General features: G+C 37.4%; 1 protein-coding gene across 1 annotated transcript in view; it reads left to right on the top strand.

Annotated features, from left to right (window-relative positions):
* Positions 1–12045, top strand: part of ARHGAP42 (Rho GTPase activating protein 42) — a 145789-nt gene that overhangs the window by 114022 nt on the left and 19722 nt on the right. Inside the window, exons 9-16 of the mRNA XM_050333943.1 lie at positions 897–997; positions 4301–4410; positions 5202–5280; positions 6124–6163; positions 8183–8245; positions 9841–9915; positions 10595–10679; positions 11855–11913. Of these exons, the coding sequence (XP_050189900.1) occupies positions 897–997; positions 4301–4410; positions 5202–5280; positions 6124–6163; positions 8183–8245; positions 9841–9915; positions 10595–10679; positions 11855–11913 (612 nt within the window). The remainder of the gene's footprint in view (positions 1–896; positions 998–4300; positions 4411–5201; positions 5281–6123; positions 6164–8182; positions 8246–9840; positions 9916–10594; positions 10680–11854; positions 11914–12045) is intronic.

Genomic DNA, 12045 nt, shown 5'->3' on the forward strand with positions numbered 1-12045 from the left:
AGCCACACATCCACCTGGGGATTGTCGTAGATTTCACTTATGGCCATCTAAATGGAAGAGGGTTGAATCCCTAAGTACAGTGTACTTTGGTATTGTGAGCATGTGCAACTCTCCATTTGTGGACGTGGTCGTTGTGCACCACTGTTACAGCCACCTCTTCCCCAGCAAGACCCCCTTCAAGGCATAAAAGGCCAGTGTTTCTTGCTGGAGGTGCCACCTCTGCCACCCAGCACTTTACCCCTCATCTCTAAACCAATGTTGTTTTAGACTGCACAGTTGCTTTGCTTTCTTTCATATGATGAAATCTCCTGTCAGTATTCAACTACGTAAGATTAAATCTACCTCTGAGCCAATGCCATTTTACCCACTCCTTTAAGGTAACAGGTAGAAGAATTGCCTTTCTATGATAGTACCAAAAGCATTTGTTACCTTTGACAGTAACTCTAAAAGAAAAGGAAAATACACTCTGATTTTATGAGTTCATCCAGTTTTCTGCATTTAATACCAGACTTGAAGGTTTCCTTCCAGAGAAAGTGTGTAATACTGAATTGTGTTTCACTTGGGTTGATAAAATCTTCAACTGTATTTCATAGGCAGAAAAATCCTCAAGTTCTGTTCTTAGCTGCTTCCTGCCTGTTTACCCTAATAAAATGCTGTTACCTATACAGTTGCCAAAGAAAATCAGTCTGCTGGAACTTTGTTGGGCAACCTTATTAAGCTGCAATGTTTGAAAATTACACCTGAACAACACATTCAGATTAAAAAATTAGGAGAGTCTTAGATTTTGTAGGCTACATGTGGATGTTGCTATGTTTCATTTTTGTATGCTAACTCCAACTAAAATAGTGATAAAATGCCAAAGTAATTACTTCTAATACTATCTGTCTTTACTCTAGGACCTCTTGGATTTACATGGGTAAAACATTACTGCACTTATGACAAAGGAACAAAAACTTTCACAATGAGTATAGCTGAGGCCAAATCTGGTGGAAAAGTGGTGAGTTGCACACACATGACACATACATGAGCTATATATTCCATCTTTTATATTAAGTATTTAAGGACTGTTAAAAGAAAAAAATGTGAATACAGCACAAGGCTGTTTTCATAGATGAAGCAGTGCATGTCTTATGGATAAATATATAAGTAGTATTTCTTTTAAAACATATATAAACTTCATATTAACTAAGTTCTGTAATGTGGTCATTGCAAATGTGTAGGAAATCAATCAGATTTGCACAGATTCATAGAATGGATGAGTTTTGGGAGAAGGCTCTGGAGATCTTTAGTTTAAACTCAATGCAGTGTCAGCCAGTACAGGCTAGTGAGGTCTATGTCCAGTCAGGTTTTAGACATCTCCAAGGATGGAGCCCTCTGTGAGCAACCTATTTTAGTGTTTGATCATCATAAAATGTTTTTTCTTAAGTTCAAATATAATTAATTGTATGTCTATTTGTCGTGGGTTTGCTCTGGGCCAATCTTCTCTTATCCCCCACACAGTTGCTATAAGTTGAGAAAAGGTTTATGCAGACAAAAGAGACCGGATTGGGGAGATTAATATTAGGTTTTATTATTAGTAAGATAAAAACTAAAGAACTATATATACTACAATTCTAATTAGGCAAAGATGCTATGTATTTACAAAAATACCCCTCCCCTCTTGTGTAAGTTCAGGAGGATAAGCATTTTTCCATTTCCATTTCCATTTTTTCCATTTCCAGACCTACAGGTCTTTTAAATAATTTTGCAGCACTTGAAAGCTTCTCTTCTATTATCTTTAGGATGACAGCTCCGATTTGTCACAGCTGGAACTGTTTCTTTTTCTCCCTCTCTTCTATGTCGGCCTCAGAGCTGGGCCCACCGCCTCCTAGGCTAAGACCAGAGGCTGGGGGGTTACCCAGGCTCTGTGGGGTCTTCCATGGACTGCAAGGGGACACTTGCCTCCCATGGATCTTCACCACAGAGTCACAGGGGATAAGGCTTTGAGTCCACTCCTGTTTCTTGCGGGGTCCCTCCTCACGAGAGACAGTCCTTGATGGATCTCTCTAGCATGAGTCTACCTTTGGGCAACAGTTCTTCCACTCTCTGTTGTCCCTTACGGTCACAAATTCAGCTGCACCAGCATGGATCCCTCACTTAGATCACAACATCCTACCCGGGCTGACTTGCTTCAGCATAGATCTCTCTCTCCATGGACCACAGGTGCCCAGCAGGACTCTGTTTCATTTTAAGCCTTCCATGGAGTCACATTTTCTTCATGCACTCCTCTGTTTAGGCATGGGCTTCTTCATGAGCTGCAGAGGCTCCACTCTCCAACCATCTTCTGCAGATGGAGGGAATTTTAGTTTTCAGTCTTTTCCCTGCTGAAGGAAGGGGCGGGGGGGGGGAGGGGAGAAAAGGACTTCCCCCCCCAGCTTCTGGCTTCTCTTCTCTCTCCTACAGCTGCCAGCTTTGACCTTGGAGGCTCCATTATCTCTCTGCCAGAATTCTTTCTGTGTCATGTCTCGTCCAAATTCTTTTCCAAAGTTGGGGTTTTTTTTTCCCTACTCTGTTACAGGAGAGAAGGGGGCCTGGCCCCCCTCGCCTGGGCCAGGCTTGGCCCAGGGTGGGGGGGCGGACGCCCAGGCCCAACAGGGCCAGCTGCTGCGCTGGCTCTCCCATTTTCTTCTGCACAACAACCTTCTCTTCCTTTTCTTAAATATGTAATTGGCAGAGGCGTTACTAAAACTTTTGATTGGCTTTTTCTCTGGAAATCCATCTGAAAAGAATTATTTTCAGCCCTGGCGGGGGTGTGGGGTGGTCTGTAAACCCACGACACTGTTTGTGTCCATTGCCTCCTGCCTTTTCACTGGGCACCATTGAGAAGAATCTGACTCAGTCTTCTTTACTCCTTCCCATCAGGTATTTGTAGATAATACTCCACTACACTAGAGCCTCCTTTCAGGTAGTTGTGCTCCAAGTCCTTAGTCCTTGGTAGCCCTTAGCTGAACTTGTTCTAGTACCTCACTGTCCCTCTTTTACCAGGGATCCGAGCACTGGACACAGCATTCCAGGTGTGCCTCACCAGTCCTGAATGGAGAGTGAGGATCACCTTCCTCCACTTGTAGGCACTGCTCTGCCTGGTGCAGTCCAGGAGGCTGGTGACCTTCTTTGCAGCAAGGTCACATTGCTAGCTCATGGTCAATTTGTTGCCCACCAGAACCTGATAGTCCTTTTCTGCCAAGCTGCTTTCCATCCTGTCAGCCTCTGCCTGTCATGGTGCCTGGGCTTATCACTATTTATGCTGAACAGTGCTGGCCCCAGTACTTGACCCCTTGGGCATACTACTGGTCACTGTCTGCAGCTGGACTTCTGCTGTGAGCTCAGCAGTTCAGAGAGTTTTCTGACCACCTGACTGCCTACCTGTACTTCACCTGTACTTGTCTATGAGGATATAGTAGGATGTAGTGTCAAAAGCCTGGCTAGAGTTGAAATAAACAATATTCATTGTTCTTCCATCATAGATTGAGCCATCCATCATGTTGTAGAGGGCTATCAAGTTAATCCTGCATGATTTTCCCTTCATTAAATTCATGCTGACTACTTCCTTTGTGTCCTTAATAGGTTTGGAAATGCTTTCCATGCTTTCCATGATTATCCACTTCATCACTTTCTCAGGGATAAAGGTGATGCAGACTGGGCCGTAATTCCCATAAGACAAGAGGAAATGGCCTCTAATTGCATCAGAGGAGGTTTAGATTGGATATTACAAATGGTTTCTTCACCAAAAGGGTTGTCAAGCATTGGAACAGGCTGCCCAGGGAAGTGGTTGAGTCACTAACGCTGGAGGTATTTAAAAGACAGGTTTAGTCATGGCCTTTTCCAATCTAAATGGTTCTATGATTCTGTATCCTTCTCCTTGCTCTTCTTGAAGACATAAGTGACATGTGCTTCCTCCCATAACTTGGAATCTGCAGTTGTGTCAGCCTTGCCAACATGATCATGGTAGCCAGAATTAGGAGTTAGTAAGCTTTATTCTTCATAAATCTTTTTATCTGCATGTGAGAGTTGGCAGAATTATATGATTTTATAAGTTTTGAATATAGGAAATTTTCTGAAATATAATGATTAAATAACAAATATGTGGCAGAAAGCTATTAACTGTTGTCTTTATTTATATACAGAAAAAATATTGTATATGTTCCTAAATAACTTCAGTCCCTGTCTTAAGACGTTTTTTGACTGTTCATATAGTTAAGATGTGAAGCCAACTTAAATAAGCATACTGCCTCTGCTAATTTCATTTTGTTTTGTTTTGTAGAATGGCCTTGTCACAGGCTCACCAGAAATGTTCAAGCTAAAATCTTGCATCAGGAGAAAGACAGATTCGATTGACAAGCGTTTCTGTTTCGATATTGAAGTATATGAGAGGTTTGAATTATTTTCATTGTGTTAACAATTTGAAAATAATTGCAACCAATATATAATAATTACTCTTGTAAGAGGAACACATATTTAGCAATATGTTTGTATGCAGACAAAGTGGGCTTTCAAGACTTAGTACTTCTTTGTTCAAACCTGGTTTTCTAACAAAATTCACTACATTGTATATGTGTTGTCTTTACTACATTATGTTTGCATGCAGATACAAGACAGGTTCTTACAGAACCTGTAGAAAAACTGACTATCCTCTTTTAATAAACAGATCATAAATATAAATATTTTTAAAAATACCTATTAATAAGCATATTCTACTCAAAGCTCTATTTCTTTCAGAAACGTATGGTAGCACATTGTTTTTCATTCTTGAAAATTACATCTATAACATTTTTCTACTTATTCCTGGGTATTATAATTATATCAGATAGAGGAAAACAGCTTTCCTGTATTTAAACTATATGTATACAGTAGTTTGTAGAAGTATTTTTTCCAAGATCAGGAATAAAGAGAAATATTGAATTATTTTTTTTCTTAAAATATGATAAATAGACTGACTTTTGTAGTTGTTCTCTTAAAAAAATGTTTTATGACTGTTGCCAAACTTTTAGAAAACAGACCTGTTTTATATCTACCTCAAAATTATTCCGTTATGTCAGAAACTGTCAACTTTCTCTAAGTTCTGTGTCTTCTATGCATTCACATGTCAGTATGCATTTGAATTCTAACTTTGGAAACTGTTTGAGAGAAATAGTAATTTCATTGAATGTCTGTATTTTTGACAGACCTGGAATCATCACACTGCAAGCTTTTTCAGAATCCAATAGAAAACTCTGGCTCGAAGCTATGGATGGAAAGGAACCAGTAAGGATATTTTTTGATTTTCTTTTCATTTTATGGTTTTATGGCACACATACTAAAGAAGAAGCTAGTATACACTTCAGATGCTCTGTTGCAATACGAGCAAATACAGTTCATTTCTCTGTGAGACACTACTGCAAGTACAAAGTAGAAAAGGAGAACTATTAATTTAAGCCTACAGTTATATATCATTATTTTATATTAGGATATTCTAAATAATAATAGTTTAATAGGATACCATACTAATAGGATTCATTGTTCAGGTAATATATGTGAAGGGGTAGTTATTACAATAACAAAGAACAACCATCTTTTGGGCAGTGCCATGGAGTAAACAATTAGCATCTCAAAAGGCACTGCAGAGAGCAGAAAAATGTGTTGAAAGCTACCGAGAGACAGGCTTGTCTGAGTTTTCTTCCCACTATTTGTCTACCCTTAAAGTAGTCACTGAATGAGGGTGATGTCAGACCTGGATCTGATAGGAAAATGGTTGATCAGTTTTATGAGATAGATAAGTGTTTTTACATGCTTCTTGCTTGACTGAATCTCTAGAGAAGTTGGATTGCTAGTTGTATTGAAATTTAATCCACTTGGACTCTGTAAATCTGACTTTTAATGCATTAGTTGCCTATGGTAGCATGGGCTGTTAACCCAGGTATGTGCTGGAGTGGTAAACATCAAGAGATGGTGAAAGGCAAAGTTGGCATTTCCCTAGCAGCAAGCTAATACACAGCATGCTGCAACTGCTAACAAACCTGGCAATAAAGAATTTAAAGTACAATTATTGTCCTGTTGCATTGTTGTTGATTGGTTGTTCTTGGTTTGTTTTTGTTTTTTTATTAACAGATCTACACACTGCCAGCCATTATTAGCAAGAAGGAAGAAAGTAAGCTTTTTATTTATGTTGAGTTACCAAATATTGCCAGATTTCTGTAATGTTCCAGTTTCTTGATATATGTGTGGGAGAGAGAGATTAATTATTTTATGTTTTATTTCTACCGCTGTGAAATAACTTTGTTGGATTAAATTATTTGGTTATACAAAAGCACATCCTAAACTATGTAAACTGTGAGACAGCCTTCAACTTTTGTATTGCTGTCAAACATAAATTGAAAAAAAATTTGATTGCCTCCAAAGCTACGATATATTTAATAAATCTTTTAAGTTTCTGTTGGTGGTCTGTATACCTAAATGTAAACACATACCACTATGCTGAAATAATATCCTTATATAGAGTCATAGAATCATTTAGGCTGAAAAAGGCCTTTAAGATCATCAAATCCAGCCATTAAACCAGCACTACCAAGTCCAGCACAAAATCACATCCCTAAGTGCCTCATCTACATCCCTTTAGGGATGGTGACTCAGCTACTTCCCTGGCCAGCCTCTTCTAATACTTGGCAACCCTTCTTGGGAAGAAATTTTTCCTGATATCCAATCTAAACCTTCCCTGGCACAACTTGAGGCCATTTGCTCTTGTCCTGTCACTTGTTACCTGGGAGAAGAGACCAACCGCCACCTCACACAACCTCCTTCCTTTCAGGCAGTTGTAGAGAGTGATAAGGTTCCCCGAGTTTCCTTTTCTTCAGACTAAACAGCCCCAGCTCCCTCAGCTGTTCCTCATCAGACTTGTGCTTTGGACCATTCACCAGCTCCATTGCCCTTCTCTGGGCATGCTGCAACACCTCAATGTTTTTCTTGTAGTGAGGCGCCCAAAACTGAACCCAGGATTCAAGGTGCAACCTCACCAGTGCTGAGTACAGGGAGACAATCACTGCCCTGGGCCTGCTGGCCACACTACTGCTGATACAGGCCAGGATGCCATTGGCCTTCTTGGCCACCTGGGCACACTGCTGGATCATGTTCAGCCACTACTGACCAACATCCACAGGTCGTTTTCTGCCAGGCAGCTTCCAGCCAAGCCTGCAGCGCTACCTGGGGTTGTTGTGACCCAAGTGCAGAACCCGGCACTTGGCCTTGTGGGACCTCACACAGTTGGTCCTGGCCCATCACATCTTTTTAGTTTTAGGTGTATATGCACCTAATAGATACACTGAGTAAGATACTATGAGATTTGTGTGCATAATTGTATTAACATTATATTAATGCATCAGTTATTAGCATAATATTATATTAACCCAAATATATAAAAGTAATTTAAATATATGTGTGGGTATGTGTATCTCAGAGAGAGACTTGTCAAATCAGAACATACATCTTCATAGGAGGTGTATTTGAGACTGAAAATCTGAAGTTTAAGCAAATACCAAATACATCTGGTTTTTTGTATGATGGTGTTTATTTTAATGGTGAAAAATATGCTGTTTATGATTTTCTTTATTTAAGTATTTATTTAGCCATTTTATTTTTCTTCTTTATATAGGTAGTTAGACCAGTGGGCATTGAAGATGATAGAAAATTAGCGAGAAGTATATTCACTTGAAATAAGCCCACTAATTAAAGTCAATAACAAAGATTGTTTTCCTATGTTACCATTTTATGAGTGGTTATGTGCATGTGTAAAGAACAAAGAATCTTGTTGTATTAAATCCAATTAATATATTTTCTTCATAATGTAGGTCCTGAACTCTTAAAAGCATTTTGCTCATCAGAGGGGAGTACAGTAATTTCCTTTTAAAGCTACAAGCTTTCAGCTGTATGTTTAGAGGAGCTACTAATTTCTGAGAAAGACAGTAGAATATTAAGCTTCTAAAGATGCACTAATGACTAGAAAGTTGGACTTGAATGCTAAGGATTTATCTACAGAAATACTATTACAGAATGAGTATCATAACCTTATGGATAAATGTGTATCAGCCCTTGACTAATATGTGAATGTAGCTAAACAGGGAGATTTTTTTTGTATTGATGTTAGGAAGTAATTACTATTTTTTCTTTTTTATAGTGTTCTTAAATGAAGCAGGTTTCAACTTTGTGAGGAAATGTATTCATGCTGTAGAAACAAGAGGTGTGTATTTAATCAGAAATTATGTATTGGATTATTATGATTTCTTTTTCTGAAATATTACTTTGATTAATTCTACATGTTTTACAGCTGTGCTTTGGAGTGTGTCCATGATTTGGTTTGGACTTTGGACATTTTATCTGTGTGGTTTACACTTTCAGTTTACAACTCAAAATTGTTGCCACAAGTTCCAACAACAGTTCTTAAGATACCATTTAAGTGGGTTTTTTAAACATTTTCTGTAATTCCTTGTTGACTGGATAGCTTTATACACATTTGCTCACATCCTTAGTCTTTAATTTCTGAGCACTGAATTGTTTTTTCTTGTGATAAAAACTGTAGGGAGTCTCAGCTCCCAACTTTGGTTTCACGCATGAAACCTGAAGACCGAAAAGGGGCATCAGTACTCTCTGCTGGTGAATCTCTTTTTTCAGAGCATAACTCCTATCATTTTGCATATGGTTTGTTTAGGTTATTTTAAATGTTTACAACTCATTTTTGGTAGCAATAATATACAGTAAGGAAGAAATAATCACTCCTCTGATGAGGTGATATTTTACAACTCACAGTAAGTTTTAAATTACCCCTTCCAAATGGAGAGGTGTGGCTGTATCATCTCCCATAAAATGAGATAACCTTTTTTTGAACTTTCCATGTGTAGATCTATTTCTTAATAATCCAAATGTGGTCTCTCTGTACAATCTTGAGATCAACATGAATTCAGCTTCTCAGTCAACAGTGTTATGTAGCTTTTAAATCACTGCTGACTCAAAGCTTGCATTTTTCTCTGGGGGAGTGAGGGGTAAAAAGAAGGTTTTAAAACCAAACACCTAGGTTATCTAAATGAGGCCAGATTTTGGAATGTTGCTTTCAAAGGAAAGTTAGACAATTTTTAAAATGGTAAGGCTTGAAGTGAGGAGAATGGAAGACACTTAAATCCTGCTGATTTTAAAAGGCAGTTAAAAACAATAAAATTGTCATCACTGAAATACTTACTGTGTTGCAAATGTCACTCTTGAAACATTTTTTATTATTATCTGTGTTATTAAGAAAAAGCCTAGCAATTGCAACTTATAGGTAACGTATACATTTTCAACTGGCGTGTTGCAACAGTATACAGTATATGTTTTGTATTTTCATATTACAGTATGTACAATCATTTATCTTATAAATGTCAATCAGATCTTAACTGGAAGGGATGATGGTTTAAGCAAACATAGATGCGTAGTAATTCCATTGACTTCTAGGTGATACAACCTTTTTGATGTGTGATGTGTTTTCAGACTGCTTTTGGGTCTTATTTTTCACTTTTCCCATGCATTACCTTGTTGTTTGCTAATATGTGTCATTTCCACGCAGAAGGGTTCTGTTAATGTAAAATTATGCTTTGTGTATAATATGGTGTGGATTCAGTGGAATGCATTTGTTCTTATCCCAGAAGAGAATTCAGTACTCAAGAACACAGTACTCAAGAATGTAATGGTACAGGTTTCCATAAATGCATTTAGATGTTCTGACAACATACACCAAGGATACATCAGCGTATATTGAAATAACCATATTTTCATTAGTTTCATTTACTTTTTTTCCCAACATAGGTATTACAATCCTGGGATTGTACAGAATAGGTGGTGTAAATTCCAAGGTGCAAAAGCTGATGAATACTGTATTTTGTAAGTATCTGAAATGAACCTTTGTCAGTGTGCAGTGTGTGCACTGTGGTCCTTTTGCCTTAACTGCTGTGCTCAGAAGAGTATGTCATGATATTTACAATTTTGTGTGTGCTCTTACTGCCACTAATTTAATTTGCAATCTTAAAATGAGTAATTCATCTCTAACTAGTTTCTTATGTGCATTAGTATTCATTTCTGCATTTTATACATGAGCAAATTAAAAATAAAAATGCATTTCTTCTTTTATCTTTAAAGTTCTATTTGTTAATATATATTTGTCATGTTTCAGAAGTTCTCCAAAGCTTAATTCCATAATACATCATGAGTCAGCTTAATAGACAGTTGTTGCAGTCTTTCACTTGCTAATTTGGTGCTCCTATGCCTGTGTTTGCATGTCTAAGGCAAATACATTAGTAATTCTCTGTGGACTTGGGCTTACGTTTCCCTTTGACACAGTGCATAAACTTAATACTTGCAGTTACTAAGTATGACTGCGAAATTTATTTTTATTAATACTTTGGCAGAGATTAAAAGATTCAAATTGATCAGATTGGTGGTTAGTCTGGCTAATAAGTAATTCCTAGAGCTAAATGGCTAATTTAGTAGCTTCTGTTTTGCTGCTTTTCTAGTTATTGTGCTAGTCAAACTATAACACGATCATAATTCAATTTTCTACCAGCCCCTAAATCTCCTCCTGATATGGATATTGATATGGAACTTTGGGACAATAAAACAATAACAAGTGGACTAAAAAACTACCTCAGGTAAGTATGATCCTACAGTCTCAGTATTCCTTTTCTGGTCCATTAGTCTTTTGCTTATTAGTATCATATTACATTTCTTGTATCCATTAGCATGGTAATAATAGAGTATATTATTTTCCTGCCGAATGTCCCTGCGATTATGTGTAATAATGCACACTTTCTACCTTATTAAAATAGTCCTGCCATATATAGCCATAAATTTGGTAGAATTTAATTCATTGCATGTTTTTATTTAATTTTTTTAAATGTTAACCACAGAGCTTGTTGTGCTCAGTCTTTTGTTTCTGAGTCCCTTAAACTGTGTACCACAAGGTTTCATGACATTAATGTTGGAGCAGAATAAAAATCCCAGCAAAACATAGGTTTTTATCTTATGCTGTTGATATCTTCACAAACAAAATATCCTTCCAACACTTTCATTTTTGCTGATAAGAAACAGAATATCCAGAAATTATGGTACTTCTGAGATAACTCTTTCATTTCTCAGTATATAATGTTCAAAAAACCCATAATGAAAAGTATCCAATCTAAATAGTGGGTGTTCTATGCCTTCTAAAAATCTAGATTTCCTAAACCCATCACCTAACAAAAGTCAGCATCAGAAATTGCTATTAACTGTGGAATGCTCATGTACACTTCATTGAGAGGAGTGGTTTTGGTTGAAGAAATTTATTGTACATCTTCAGACACACAAATCATCATAGATACATAGATACAGTATTTGTGAAACTAGAACATGAGCTAGCAAGCAGTAGCTGTGTGTTTGTAAGGCAACTCACAGTGTGCCTTTCAGAAGCTGACTCTTTTAGGATCTGTCAGATCAGAATTTCAGTCCCAAATTTCATCACGTTTCTGCCTTTTTTGGGCAAAAGATTGCTTCTTCAGCCCACTATACCATGTCTGCACCTATATTTAAGACAGAAAACAGTGAATCTCTGTGCTGATGTCAGTGCCAGTAACATTTCACATATTAACTTACATGGTGACACAAGATTCAACTCAAATTGGTTTTCAGACTTTGTCTGTGACTAAGTTATATACTACTTGTAATCAGTCATCACTGAATTGGGTTTTCTAGGACGAACAGGGGGGCTATCACAATCACAGTCATAAAACTTTAAAATAACTTTGAGTCTGTTTTAAATAACCTTTTAATATGTTTTTTTTACAATCAGGTGTCTTTCAGAACCACTGATGACTTTCAAGCTGCACAAAGATTTCATTGTTGCTGTTAGTAAGTAAAGTGATAAATACACTTTTGTGAAAGTAATATTGTTTCTAAACTTTGATCTCCCCAGTCACTATCTTTACTTTTCTCCTTGCTCTGTTATTCAGTGATCCAGCCCTCAAAGCAGAGAAGTCACAC

The sequence above is a fragment of the Myiozetetes cayanensis genome, unplaced genomic scaffold, assembly GCF_022539395.1.
Source record: "Myiozetetes cayanensis isolate MyiCay16 unplaced genomic scaffold, myiCay2020 scf5-8, whole genome shotgun sequence".
In the NCBI taxonomy this organism is placed as follows: domain Eukaryota; kingdom Metazoa; phylum Chordata; class Aves; order Passeriformes; family Tyrannidae; genus Myiozetetes; species Myiozetetes cayanensis.